This window comes from Equus przewalskii, chromosome 16 (genome assembly GCF_037783145.1).
Source record: "Equus przewalskii isolate Varuska chromosome 16, EquPr2, whole genome shotgun sequence".
NCBI lineage: Eukaryota > Metazoa > Chordata > Mammalia > Perissodactyla > Equidae > Equus > Equus przewalskii.
The window spans coordinates 6,829,476-6,844,660 of NC_091846.1; the positions used below are offsets into that span (position 1 = coordinate 6,829,476).

A 15,185-nucleotide genomic window follows, 5' to 3' on the forward strand; every position below is an offset into this window, starting at 1 on the left:
CAGAACTAAATACAAATGTTTGGTATTGTTAGTAATGTACAAGAAATAGATATCTTTCTTATATAAAATTGTGACTGAATTTACGGAAAAGAAAGTTAAGATGAATGAGAATCTTTTTTTTAAGAAAAAAACAAAACCCATCCTTATGCATTTACCTAATATACTGAGGAGATAAGAAACAACTGCTTTTATTAGCTCATCTAATCTATTACTCCACAAATATTACAACATGGCCACTTTTAAAGTGGAAGCTGGACAACCTGTTGCCACTGCCAAACCAAATGCCTAAGAACCACACAGAAAGTTTGCTAAAATCATAAATTACTGGGCCATCCATCCTAGAGATTCTGATTTAGTAAGTCAGAGATGAAGCCTGAAACCTGGGACTTTCCAAAGCTCCTCCAGGTGACTCCGAAGTACTTAGGTTTAGGAAATAATGGTATCATGAATTATCTATTTAATCCACACAATTTCTAAGGCCCCTTCCAAACAAGAGATTTTATAACTCCATGAAATGTTCCCTGTAGTTACACAAATGAGTAAATCTAATGGAAATACAGACAGTCGCTAACATCAAGCACTTTATCCTGTGCTTGGCATTACACAACCTTAAGATCGAAGAGTAAGGGCTTTAGAGGCAGTATCTCATTTGATCTTCTTAACAACCCTGTGATCCTGTTGTTAACGTTATTTATAAATGAGGAAATGGGATCAGAGAGGGTGAAGTCACGCTGCTAGGAAATGGCAGGGCCAGGACTCAAACCAGACAGTCCGACTCCACCAAGCTGTAGACCGAGCTGCAAGCAGCAACGCCCACGCGACCGAGCCACGACGCCTGGGGTCCAACAGAACGCACCGAGATCCTCCACGCCCATTTGATAAATCCCCGAAAGATTATTGTTTACATTTTTTTAATGAAAGAACAAAACTTTAGAAAAAAATTTAGGGAAAGTCTTTCTAAGATAAAAGGAATAAAAATTACATTAGAGGAGCTACAGATATGACTGCATAAAATTAAGTTCTATGCATTAGAACTCATTTAAAAAGTTAGAAAGTGAAATCTGAAAATTATTAACATCTTCAACATATAGAGAGCTTACACCAAAGAAAATACGAAGTGGGCAAAGGACTTGAAATCAACAATTTATAGAAAGAAAATTCAAAGGGTTAAGAAACATGAGGAAAATGTTCAACCCTGGGGTAATCAAAAAGATCTTGATTTTCCTTTCTGTAAAATGGAATACCATCCTCCTTTGCGAGATTATTGTAAAAATAAAGTGGGGACAAATGAAAATACTCATTGAGGAGGTATATTAAAAGAAAATAATGATTTTAATCTTGGTGTCAAAAAGATCTCTAAAAAGCATCACATTTAAGGCGCAGCTACTAGAGCAAGATGGTCTGGATTCCTATTACAGCTCTACCTCTAATTATATGGATGTCATAGGCAATTTACTCAGCTTTCTGTTGGAGCTCAAATCAAACACAATAATATTAACAATACAGCTGGAGCCACACTTCATTTCTCTGCTGTAACGTTTGCCTTGAGGGATTTGATTAGTCTTAAACGTCTTATGTTATCTTTAAGAACAATAAAAGCCCTGAGTCTTAGGAGTTACCGCATTAGCCTACGTGGACTCAACGCCTGATTCTAATTTGGTATACTGTGTGTCCACTGGTTTCCACTCCACCTCTCTGAGAACAAGCCAAGTCACGTTCAGAACCCTCAGATGGTTCCACCACTGGACTGGTTTAGGCCAAAGCCAAGACAACTGAAGTCCATTACCTTTAACCTTGCCTCTCAACACAATAATCTTCCATCCCTGAAAATACTACTCCACCCTCACCCCCAGTCTTCTATCCTCTAGTACTCTCATTCGCTTATTCTATCTTATTTCCTTCCTCATCCTTGGGATTCTCTACTTCCCCAACGCTTTCTGCTGTTCCTTCTAGGAACCGCTTTCTGTTCTAAACTCCCCATCTCTTCAACCTTCGGCATTTTCTAGCTCCCTGCAGCCACTTCTAAACCATTACACTTTCACCTGCATATAAAAACTTGCCCTCAATCAAAAAAGCTCTTAAGATCTGGCCATACTACCCTTAATCCTCCTCTTTCTACAATCATTCTGTCAACCTCCCCTTGCCCTCTAATGGCCTGATTCATGGTTTCTTTGTCCACCCTGACTCCTGCACTAACCTTGACGCTTTCAGTGTCTAGGGAGCTTCCTTAAGTGCACGTGAACCCCTTAAAAATCAAGAGTTCTCATCTCTCACTCACTCACCCGTCTCCAGGTCACAAATCTAGAACCACCCACCTCAGGAGGTCCGCCAAGATAAGGACTGGAAGGAAATTATGCTAGAGTTGATTAAGGGGCTTTAAAAAAGTGGAAATAAACTTGAAAAGTCATGGAGGAATGTAAAAAGAAGGATAATGGGAGAGGACCAGTAAAAAGGTTTTATAAACACTGCTAAGGGCCTAGTTAAGGTGAGAGATGAATAATTCACTCTAATGGATCTACATGCTGGCTCAATGCCACAATTTAAAGTTGTCCCATGTTTCCCTGTTAAAAAAGCTATTCTAGCATATACGTATGGTTTTCAAAATAATTACCTTTTTTGTAAAGCAAAAATGTGCAAACGTTTTTGTTTTCTAAAAACTTGAAATATCTTTTTTTAGATATTCTTTTAACACAGAGCAATGACTTCATATTCACAGAAATACTTCAACTGACTTGAATGCTCTAGAAATGAAATGCAAAGTAAACCAGAAAATACTCTTTAAGTATTTTATTGAAATATTTAAAATAATTTATAGTCCATTTTCTAAAAATATAGTATATGAAGTATGCCAGAATCTTGCAGTGCCTAACAGCAGCCGTTACAGTTTTTAAAACATCAACCAGGACCACATAAACATTGAAACAACATCAACTAAATGGCCTCAGGACAATCCCTGTAAACCGTATTAAATTTCACTTTTAAAATCTTGGTTTTCTTACGGTTTGCTTTCTTCTCTGCTAAGTAGCATAAGGGGAAGGTGGACTTCACACTTGCTTTGGCACATTAAACAAACTCACTCATTCAACAAATATTTAGTAGGCACCTACTCGATGCCAGGAACTGGATTATAAACTGGGAATATAACGGTGAGAAAAACAAATGGGCTCCTCCATCATGGAACTGACAGTCTAGTGGGAGAGACGGACAGTTTCATAATAAATAAATGTATATGAAACGGATAAACTGTTAAAGTCCTGATATAGCTGCAACATTAATCCAAAAAAATTAAAACTAAATCACTGCTTAAAAATAAGTTACGTTTTCTTCATAATTGAGAGATAGCTATAGCTTTCATTACACAAAATATCTTTCATGCTCTTTTGGAGAAAAAGGATTGAAATGAATATGGGAAATTATTTACTCAAATCTATTTAATATGCGTTATTTGTGAACAATTAAATTTCTTCACTTGAGGAAGACCAATACTTAAATATACACATTTACATATTTATATCTGCATCTCTCCACAGCACCTGAAACACTGCCACGTACATACAGGTCCCTTGAGAACAAGACCCTTTCTATCTCATTCACGACTGTATCCCCAGCACTTAGAACAGTGCCCACCACATATTAGATGTGCTTGACATTTTCTGAATAAATGAATGAACAATAGGGGCTGAAACAGCTAAAATGACATGAGAAGAATAAATGTGGCCCCAAACAACAATATGAACTATGGACACAGCTAAGTTCAGTGAGTCGGAGCACAGAGCTGCAGACGTCAGCTAATCTGACTTCAAGCCCACCTTACACGATGCCAAGCTCTCCAGCTGAGTCAAGTCCAACTAACACAGAATAAGATCATCAATCTGTGTGTTAACTCTTCTAAAATAACAGAGAGCCTATAGAAAGCTAGTAATTCTAAACAGATAACTTCAGTTCTTACCTAGATTGCCCCAACAGCCTCCTGGCTGGTCCCCCTGCATCCATTCCTGCTGCCCACCCCCACCGCTTCCCACGGCCATGCCACACATCAGCAGAGGGATCTTTCCTCACGCAGATCAGACCGTGTCACTCATCCACTCAGAACCCTGTAATGGTTTCCTATGGCTTTCAAAACAAAACCCAAGCTCTAGGCCCTGCCTTTCTCTCCAACTTTATCTTCATCCTACTCCACTCCAGCCAAGTTAATTTTCGTGCTGTCCTTCAAGCACCCAGGGCAACTGCAATTTCTGTTCTATCTGCTTCGAACAACTTTGCCTTGCATCCTCAAATGGTTTGTTTCTCAATTCCAATCTCTGCTCTAAAAACACTCATCAATTCCCTCAATTTTCTATCCCCTTTCCTTGCTTTATTTTTCTCCATGTCAATGACACATTATATCATATAATTGCTTGTCTTCTCCACTAGAATCTCAGCTCCCTGAAGGCAGAGGCTCTATCTTATTTCTACATCCCTAGTTTCTACACAGTGGCTAGCACACAAGAGGATCTAAATATATAATAATCAGTTCACACATTCAGCTAGTTTCCCATCATCAAAGACAACATATTTATGGAACAAGTGTTAGCACACTGGGCTACAGTCCTCTCATGCTATGATTAGGTAAGATAAATTAAAATTCTAAAAACAAAAATTCATTACTGAAATTAAAACATTCTTTCCAAGGGATATCAAAATGATTAGGATATAAAGCAATGGTGGTTAAAACAATATGGTAGTAGTATCTGTCTCTTAAGAATATAGAATATGAAGTTTTTAACATAATGTGGAAGGAAATTCATTTACGAACAGTCCAAAAGTGAAAGTTAGTGGAACACTGAACTGGGCAACATACTTTCCAGAGATTTAAAACAAACCAGCAAACAAAATCTCAGAAGGAGAGTTAGGCAATGGATACCTATTAAATTCTCTTTGCTTTGCATGCTCTTCTCTATATAATTATTAGGAAAAAAATCAAAACCCAAAAATATATTTCAAAACATACTTACAAAAGCCAGCAACATCAAATAATAAACATGCTTTTCTATTAAACATTGTTTCTGAAGTACAGAAAAGTGAAACAAAACTTATGAAGAAGGGTTTAGAATATGCATCCTGGAATCAGTCTCATTCAACAAAGTATTTAAGAAGTCTATCATGCATCAATTTACTCTGCCTAAATACATTGAAAAAATTCAAAAAATACTGAACATATAAAACCATAGGTATTCAACCACACAGAAGTTTCAAAACACAGTAACTTAAACTCTGTGTTTAGCTTGAGAATCAATCTAAATTTAAAAAATCATTGTATACCTAAAGATCACATTATGGACTGCCTGCAGGTATCCCCTACCAAATTCCTATGTTGAAACTCTACCCCCTGATGCAATGCTATTAGGAGATGCCGCCTTTGGAGGTCATTTAGGTCTTGAGGGCTGACATTAGTGCCCTTATAAGAAAAGACATGAGGGGCCAGCTCTGTGGCCAAGTGGTTGGGTTCGCGCGCTCCGCTGCAGCGGCCCAGGGTTCGGATCCTGGGCGCAGACATGGCACTGCTCGTCAGGCCACGTTGAGGTGGCGTCCCACATCCCACAGCTAGAAGGACCTGCAACTAAAAATATACAACTGTGTACGGGGGCGGGGTATGGGAAGATAAAGCAGGGAAAAAAAAAAGAAGATTGGCGACAGTTGTTAGCTCAGGTGCCAATCTTTAAAAAAAAAAAAAACAAAAAAGAAAAGAAAAGACATGAGAGCTTCTTCCTCTTTCTCTCTTCGCCAGGTGAGAATACAGCAAGAAGGCAGCTGTCTGCAAACCAGGAAGAGGGGCCCTCATTGGACACTGAATCTGCCAGCATCTTAACCTTGGATTTCCCAGCCTCCCCAACTGTGAGAAATAAATGTTGACTGTTTAAGCCACCTAGTCTACGGTATTTTTGTTACAGCAGCCAAAACTAAGACAAACTATGACAGGAGCACATGGAATATATTAAACAATAAGGTCAAGAAAAATGTACTATTAAATGAAAAGGAAAATAATGTGTGTTTGCGTGAGTTTCGTGTTTCTGATGTTGAACGTTTCTAAAATACTAACGACATCACTGAGAAAGGATGGCATGTTCAATATCATGTACACGAATTTTCTACCAGGACAAAATTTTTCAAGTTTCACACCAATACAGACAAAAAGACTAAGAAGACTTGAACCTCTCAGTTCACATTCTAATAGAGTTGTATTTGGCTTTCTCAAAAACAGAAGATACTATACAGATCTATAATTTAAGAAGGTATATATGTTTAGCTTTCATCAAGGAAACACAAAAAAGACATATTTTTTTGAGCAATTAATCAACTGCCTTATATTTGTATATGGAGAAAATGAACAAAATCTTTAACGTGTATCAGATTCAAGAATAACAGCCTAAAGTCATCTTATTTCAGCATCTTCTTATGTTTTAGGGAACTAGATATGACACAGGCTTATCTCGATCCCTGTGATCATGAACACCGTGCACAGACTCAAGAGGACAGGGAGGATCACCCACTGGCGTATCTGACAGTCAAGTTTAAAGACTTCTCAAATCATATTTCTGTGGGCATCTTTCCATTTGACAGACAACAGATCAAACTGAAAACACCACTCAACTTTATTTCTCCAATGATTGAAATGCCTACATCAAACAAAACCCAGAATTCTACATGTTATTTAAATCTTATTTGAGTTTTTTGAGGTAGCATACCATATTAGACTGAACACTGGGCTTAGACATCAAGGAGAAGTGTGGGATCCTGACAAGTTATCTTAACTTCTCTGAGCATCAATTATCTCATGTAAAGTGAGGTAATAATGTCTAACTTATGGGCTTGCTGTGAAAATTAAATAAAAAACATTTTAAGAAAGAAAACGGAAGTGGGGCTTTATCAGTAACTATTAAAAGGAGGGTGGGAGGGACTGGAGTTAAAACTATCTACCCAAAGCCAGAAAGTTGGATTTATTGTTCTGGCTCTTTCCTTTCCCTGGGGTGTGACCTCTGGCAAGTCTTTTAGCCTCTATTTTTTTCACTGCTAAAATGAAGGAAATAACATGCTCTCTACATCAGGTTACTGTAAGGATCAAATGAGCCAATATACATGAAAGCATTACAAAAACAACAAATAAACAATAATGTGGGGGAAAAAAACTTCAATCTTGATAGAAATGCCAAGCAGACAAAAAAGAGAAATACACGATAATTTCTCATTTCCTGGCATATGGAATTTGATCTTTGTATAACACACTTCAAACACTGATCACACCTTATATTCATCACTGTGTGACTATCTCCTCACTAAACTAGGACTTCTCTAAAGACAGGAACATCATCTTTAGTTCTTCAATGGCTAATACATCATCAGGCATAAAGTCAATGCTTGCTGAATTGTAGGATGCTATATTTAACCTTCTTGTTATGTAAGCAATACATCAAGAAGTAGAAGAAAATTACCATTTTCCTTCCGTAATCTTGTTATGAACTTCTTAGGAGGTATTACTCCAACCTTTTTCTTCTGCGTGGCTATGCTATGGAAGAGATCTGCTAAGCACGTAAGAAGGTTCTCCTTCTTCCTAGGTTGACTCTTGTATGCTAGAACTTTTTCCCGAAATGGACGACAAAAATAAAGTGCTTGAAGAACTGAATTACAGTAGCAGGTATTCCCAAACTAGAATAGGAAAAAAAAAACAATTTTGTTAAATTTGGGGCAACACATTTTCAAAAGAAAGAATTTCCATGTGTACAGTTGAGAGAACAGAAAGAGAAGATAGGGAATTTATGATCCTCATAAATTAAAAGGTATCTCAGAGTAGAAATTATTCTGACTGCAAAGTAGCCATTTTAACATTAAATGGATGCTCTAGGCATCACTTTCAGGTTAAATTTGAAGGGAAATATATGCGATAAATTCGGCCTTTATGAAAACTGATTTAAAGAAACTATATAGTTTAAATATCAAGATTAGGTTTAGGATTCTGGATAATTTTTTTCTTTTCTTTTTCAATTCCCATTGTTAATATAGTATTGGTTGTATACAAAGTATTTTACATATTAAACATTTAAAAATATAACTCTCAAAAATTCTTAAAAAAGATACAAAAGTGAGGTTTTCTATCAAGTTCTTAAATAACATGCAGAAAATAAACAAAAACAAAAAACAAGGAAAAGCAAGATCCTCTGAAAGGTGAGATTAAAAATCATCAATGTGACAGGCTAACAACCAATGAAATGCTGCAATGCCAGGCTGTATCAGTCTCACTATGTTAGAAAGACATGGACTTCGGCTCCAGGGTTAAACCCTGAACTACGGATCTCTCTCTTGCTGGCCAGGTGATCTGGAGTATGTAACTACAGCTCACTGAAGTTCAATTTCCTCCTCTTTAATAATGGTGAAAAATAATCCTGCCTTACAGAGAACATGACACATAGTTTGATAACTATTTATTGCCTTCCTTTTCCCTCCCCAGTAATAGACACTGGCTCCCAGAGTCAGCTGATAAAACACCCGGAAGTCGACCCATGAGGATTTGGGGAGTGCCTTGAAACCGTAAAAAAGGAATGAGGACAGTTCTCATGGTACTGCTATGGGGTGAGGTCACATATATATTAACTTAAACAGGCTGGGCAGAGAAGAGTGTTTAAGAGTAGGCTATACTAAATGTTTGTGCATAAACATGCACGTTTGCTTACATTTAGAAACTAGGAAGGATAAGTTAAACGTGATTAAAAATAGTTATTTACAGAGAAAGAGGGGAAAGAGTGGAGAGGAACAAAAGTGAGATTCCTCTGCATGTACATTATAAAAAGATTACTTTGTACCAATTTTTTAAACTAAGTCATAAAAGAAAGAGAAAAAAAAATTCCTAAAATTGAAAACAGATAGAAATAAATAAAACCTAAATATATATCAAGCTGGTGGTAAAACTACACAGATAAAAGAATTATGTCAAGTGACTTTAAAACACAGAACTTTTACTATACGTGCCTACCGCAATACAGTCTAAGAATAAAAATAACAAAGAAATCCTAAACAGCACTCAGCAGTCACATTTTTAGAATTAATCTGTGGATACTGTTATTTTGAAACTACTATAGATACGTTCCAGGACAAAGCAAGTAAAGAATTATGTTAACACCCTTAAGAAGCAAAATTTTTAAAGTAAAGGAGAAAAGTTACAAGAATAAAAATTAGAAGAGTAAAAGCCCTATAAACTTAAACTGGAATTAGAAATATCAGTATAAACTCATGCCTTTTTGTAAATCTTAAGATGAGTGTATGCGTGCATGCGTGTGTTTTTTCAAGTTCTGTCCACTGAAAAGGCCAGCTGCAATTAAGTTTCCCCTGTACTCAGACCGTGGTCTCTAAAAACCTCTTTGCCACAAAATGGAACTACGATGCCTTGCAGATATGGCTATTCAACGTCTGAGACAGGAAATGTACAATGTACAAGATTAGCCTGGAATACCTTTTTGTGTGGATCCAAGAGCTAACTTTCATCAAAAAGAATGACTGCAATGGATAAAAGGCACATCAACTACATAAAAACCTATGAATAAATAATGATGTTAAAAAAAGAAACTTTCATTAGTCTCCAATGGAAGTTATAAACTAATAATAAAAGGAAAGTATCAAAGTTTTATCTTGTCCTTCTTATAAGAACCATATTTCAGGGGGCACTAAATAGTTGATAAAGGAAGTTCTTGTTTATAGAATAATTCTGCCTAATAACTTCAGAAGAAATGGTCGTAAATAATGGACTAGGCAATAATTACCAATGGATACTAAAAGCATTAGGTTAAAAGTTGATGGGGAACTTTAAAATGGAGGGCTCAGGCCTAAACCCCCAATGGTTCCAGTATCATTAAAAACGAACAACAAAACTTTCATGTTTTGCAGTGTGATGCACCAAGAAATATACAGCAACTCCTATTAAGTATCATTGTCCTAAAAAATAAAACAAAACCACTACACTTTAATCAAGTGTCTAGATCTAACTACCACTTTATAAGATACTCAAGGAATAGAGGAACAAGTTAAACACTACTACAAGAAAGGAATAGGACAGGAGACCCAGTGAAGATACATGACTTCCATGTTCATATAGCTCGTCAGAGCCATGAACTGATTTCATGAAGACAGCTGCTTGAAAGGCTTTCCAGAGACATGCTAACAGAAGTATACAATAATGATGCACTGATATTACTGATCCTAATTCATAAAGGCTACCCAGTGCTAAGTACATCAGCAGTAGAATCTACAACATTACTAAAGTTAACTTACCAATTACTCAGCATTAATTAGTCTGAAAAATACCAGTATTTGTACCACAGTCTAATGACTCTAATGACCAACAAACCATGGCTCTGTCAAGTGAAGATACAATCTCCATAATCTGGACATTTTTATTAAAGAATAAGCAACAGGGACTCTGCCAATTTCCACAGAGTAGGTAGGTAAAAACAAAAGACAGCATCTCACAGTATATCAGAAAAAGTTATCATAATGAGTTTGACTCACTTATAAAAAAGAAGGAAATGGGATAAGCTAAGGAACTAGAGGGAGTCCACACTTTGTACAGAATGCTCGCAGCCAGCCTCCTGCTCATCTCCCCAATTTAAAGCAATAGGTAACACTGTAATCAATTCTTTGAGGTCTTCTATTATGGTCTTTCACTTACCTTCATCAATCCCAATAAAGAAAAATTAAAGATTGAAACTACTACTACGCCTCCAGAATAAGCTAACTTTCAATCTTATTCATAACTCTGAAACTTTTAATTTCCTTGACTTTTAACAGTAACTTTCATTCTAGTTCCTAAAATCTAAAAATATATCCTTCAAGTGTATAGTTTTCCTGCAAAAGACTGTCTGGGATGTTTTCCTCCAAAATCTTATTTCTGAAAGCTCAATTTCCAAAAAGACATTGCTCTATGGTTGAAACCTACCCTGTATTTTTTCAGCTGCTTCTGAAGATCAAAGGTATGACCCTGTTTAAAATCAGGGGAAACAAATTTTAAAAGGAGCCACCCTCCTCGAGGTCTGATCCCTGATTTTTCAATCGCCTGTTGAACACAATGACCTATCCTTGCTTTCTCTGATGCCTTTTTCTCTAAGTCTTAAAAAAATGCCCCTCCACAAATATGAATCATTGCCCCATCAATAAGATGATTCTGAGTACACATCTCTAATGCATGTATATTTATTTATAAATTATATACATATATTACATACATTAAAAATATAACAGGGGGCCGGCTGCGTAGCTAAGTGGTTAGGTTCGCACACTCCACTTCAGCGGCCCAGGATTTCGCTGGTTCAGATCCTGGGAGCGGACATGGCACCACTCATCAGGCCATGCTGAGGCAGCGTCCCACATGCCACAACTAGAAGCACCCACAACTAAAAATAAACAACTATGTACCAGGGGGCTTTGGGGAGAAAAGGAAAAATAAAATCTTTAAAAAAAAAAGACACAAATAAGTGATTATATTTTGTTATATTTTTAATAAGACAAGACGAAGCAAACATTTTAAATTTGTCTTATTAATTTTTTCATTTTCACTAAAAATTATTAATATTTAACTGAGGGCAATGAGACTGAGTGTGCTTTTGTGTAAACTGTGGGATACAGACTGTAAGACAGTGATTTGATAGTCTGGGTTTACGTCCAGTTATATGGTTTTAACAGCTATCAAAGTTGAAAAAGGTATCTTCACAAAGATACATACATTAGTCCAAGTGAAAAAGAGTCTCCTTTATGGCCTTTATTTTCTAAATTATGGTATTAAATTTGCAATCCTATTTACTAAATGTTCGAATACATGTGAGTGATCACCGGCCTTGAGAGCAGCACAGCATGGGCACTGAGCGCAGAGGATCTGAAACCAAACAGTCTAGGCTGAGACCTGGTTCTGCTATGTGACCTTGGGAAATTACTAAACCACTCTGTGCATCAGTCTCCTCATCTGTAAATGGGGTTGATAACAGCACCTACATCTTAAAACCTTGTAAAGAATTAAATGAATAATCTGTGGGAAGTCCTTAGAACAATTCCTAACAGAATTACACAGTTAATTTTGAAACAACCTTTTTCAAGCCATTTGTCCATTTTGAGGAATTAGATTAATTGAAATTAAATCATGTAATCTCTAAATCCACATTTAAATTATAACAGATAAAACAGCATAAATGAGTAAGAGAGAGTGATGCTGTTGACTGCTCGGCACTGTGGCACTTGAAGTAACACAGGGCCATTTCAAACATGGATAGTGCGGGTGCCGGTATCATCCATTTATCAAGAACAGTAAAGCTGAATCTATCTTCCATTTTTAGATAAAAATAAACATCAGAAATTCTACGGTTTTCTTCTCATACCCCAGTGGACCGACTCAAGTATCTCATTTGGAGATTACTGGCTTTAACCACCATTATGTCAACAGTGTTACCTTTAAAAACTGTTTTAAAATGTTTGACTGCTCCCCTGTCCCCACGCTGGAGGCTGGTGACAGTGCCTGTCCTGTGAACATCCCCTTCGCAGGGAAGACCCCCTTCCTCCGACCACAGTGTCTCATTTAGGTGGCCTGTTTCATAACACTCTGCCCCACTTTGCCCTACCCACCACCCTCACTGCGGCCAAGTGGACCCAATCCCAAAGCGGCCTTCCTCATTCTAGCGGACATCCACTCCTCACCCCACGCCCTTACTCCATGGCCCTGTGCTTCCTTCTAGGAACTGACTTCTACGCAAATTCCGTAGGGCTGTCAATCACAAGCCCTTTCTCAGGCCCTGTAACAGGGCTGGGCTCTTGATCCACTCTAGACAGAGTACCTGGGCTACAGTTCTTTTGTCAGGTTTGACATGGACGTTCTCTGGGATCTCTGATAACGTAAGCCTCAAGGAGTCTGTGGCCACAGGGGAAGAGAAACTAAATGAGAATGAAATCAATGCGAAAGAAAACAGAACCAAGAGACATTTGCCTAATCAACAGTATAACCCACAAATGGAAAGAAAGTTTCATTTTTATTTCTCTCTCTCCTCCATAATGGTCCTTGTTCCCTGGATCTAGAATTCCAACTAATAAGTACTAGCAATTCAGGTTAAAAAGCCTTTCATAAGATGGTCTAGGAACACAATTGTAATTTCATAACAAAGGTCCACAGTAGCCTCCCAAATAGACTGATTGAGCCCAATCAACTTATGTGTTGGACCCTATTGTATTATAAAATTAATATAGAACCATACAATTAAACATTGAAGAATGGCTATTAAAAATGCATAGACTGCACAAAAAGTAGGAAAGAGACACTAGTTTAAATCACTGTCTATAATGAACTTTACTAAAATAAGTACTCATTAGCTACAAGACCTCAGAGGAAAAGGCAATCTGGTTTATCAGATGAAAACAACTTGTTTTCAAAGAATTTAGCTGACTGTAAAAACGGCCGACATGTGAGTGGGATATTTTACAGCAAGAGAAAGCTTCCAAGGGCTCCTGTGCCTCCTCAACGTGGTTCCTGAACCCCCACAGCACAGAACATTTCTCCTCGGATCCCATAACATCAGGAAGGTTAACGTATCCGCAGCAGTCCAACCAATAGGAAAGCCCCACTCTGTGTGTTACGTAAATTATAGTGACCAACATCAGAATCATCATTAAGAGTAAACTGCCATAAAAGCTATCTTTTTTGAAAATACTCTTCCAAGACAAAAATATCTACAAGTGAAAATAATGGAAAATAGGTTGTCATTAACAATGTTGAAAAGTAACCACTCTGTTGAATTTTCTGCTAGGTTAATCAAACTGTGGTACTCTTTTCTCCATTAAAACAAAAAAAGTCTAATTTTCTAACTGCCCAAATACATGTATTATTTCCCAAAAGCAAGTGCTATTGAGTGACCTACCACTGAGTGGTTGCAAAAAGGGATCCAATCAGGCAGATCTAATAGGAACTCTTTTCGGTATAAGCTTTTTATAAAAGCAATTAAAATGAACCTGGAAATGCACACTTAGCTAAGAACGGACTGATGAAAAGAAAATATACATGTGTCCCATTTTAACAAAATCCAATTGTTAGGAAAGGGTAACCACCAAGTTTCTTAAAGCAGCTACATTTCACTGTTATTTACAACACCAACTACTTGGCAGACAGATATAGGGGCAGGAAAAAAGTTAAAATATTGATCTCTGAATTAACAAGCCCCTACCTCCAAAACTCCAATCTTAATTTTTAAGAGACTCCTATAAATAAGTCTACAAATAAAAAAATGGGGGAAGGAAACAAAGAGAGAAAGAAAAGAGTAATGATAATTTGCAGGTTGAAAAATAAGACTTACAGAAAAAGGTTAAACGTACAGAACACAGTTGCAAAGTAGCATGAAAGTATAAATCCCAGAAAAAGTTAATCACTATACCAGTTCTGCTGCATCGACTCTGACCACTAATTTATCTCTGAGTATAATTCAAAGTGTTCATCAACCTTTCACAGTTGGAGCCCTGGCCACCTTAGAGATGTCAATTCTTCACCATAATAACTAGGCACAGAGATCAGAAACTATATTTCTGCTCCTCAAATGAACCTCTCGAGGGGATAAGACAGAGCTTCCTCTGATGGCCTCTTAGTCGCTTTACTCCCTCCTGCTTCTCTTGGTTTTACTGACGCTCAGTTACTCAGCTTCAGGAAGAAACACAAATACCACCTTCTGAATTTAGACTGATCCACAGGGAGTAATGAAAAATGCTATTTTCTTAGAAACCTTTTTTTTTACACAATTGACGCTGGCATTTTGATACTGATATCATATTAAACTTAAAACAACATAACAGCAGAAAAAATACTATAGAACTTCAGAACTCATGATTTATCTAAGAGGTTGTTTCACTCGTTCTGAGGCTATCTGCAGAAAAGTTACAGCTAGACACAATGAGGAGATGGAAATATTTATACTGGAGAAAGTTAAAGGTAAGACAGCCTTCAATATACAAATATATTGTGACAAAGTATAAATAAGTGCTATTCTAAAGACATGGGTTCTTCTGGGACACTATCAATGGCACAACTTCACTACAATTCAAGACACATGTGAGCACTGGAGTCTGAAGCAGGTACGAGTGGGAGCCACCAGGACGCAGTAACGAGACTGAAGAAACAGGTTTGCCACCCCCAGATCCAA

The 15,185-nt window shown here is 37.2% G+C and overlaps 1 protein-coding gene across 8 annotated transcripts in view; it reads right to left on the reverse strand.

The window, feature by feature from the left end:
• Nucleotides 1-15,185, reverse strand: part of USP12 (ubiquitin specific peptidase 12) — an 85,936-nt gene that overhangs the window by 25,990 nt on the left and 44,761 nt on the right. For 5 of the 8 annotated variants that reach the window (XR_011528020.1, XM_070578711.1, XM_070578712.1 and 2 more), the window contains one exon: nucleotides 7,470-7,683. The exons of the other annotated variants lie outside the window; for them this stretch is intronic. Coding sequence is in view for 1 of the 5 variants with exons in the window: in XM_070578711.1 (XP_070434812.1) it covers nucleotides 7,470-7,683 (214 nt within the window). In the remaining 4 variants the exon portion in view is untranslated. The remainder of the gene's footprint in view (nucleotides 1-7,469; nucleotides 7,684-15,185) is intronic. 8 annotated transcript variants of the gene reach the window in all.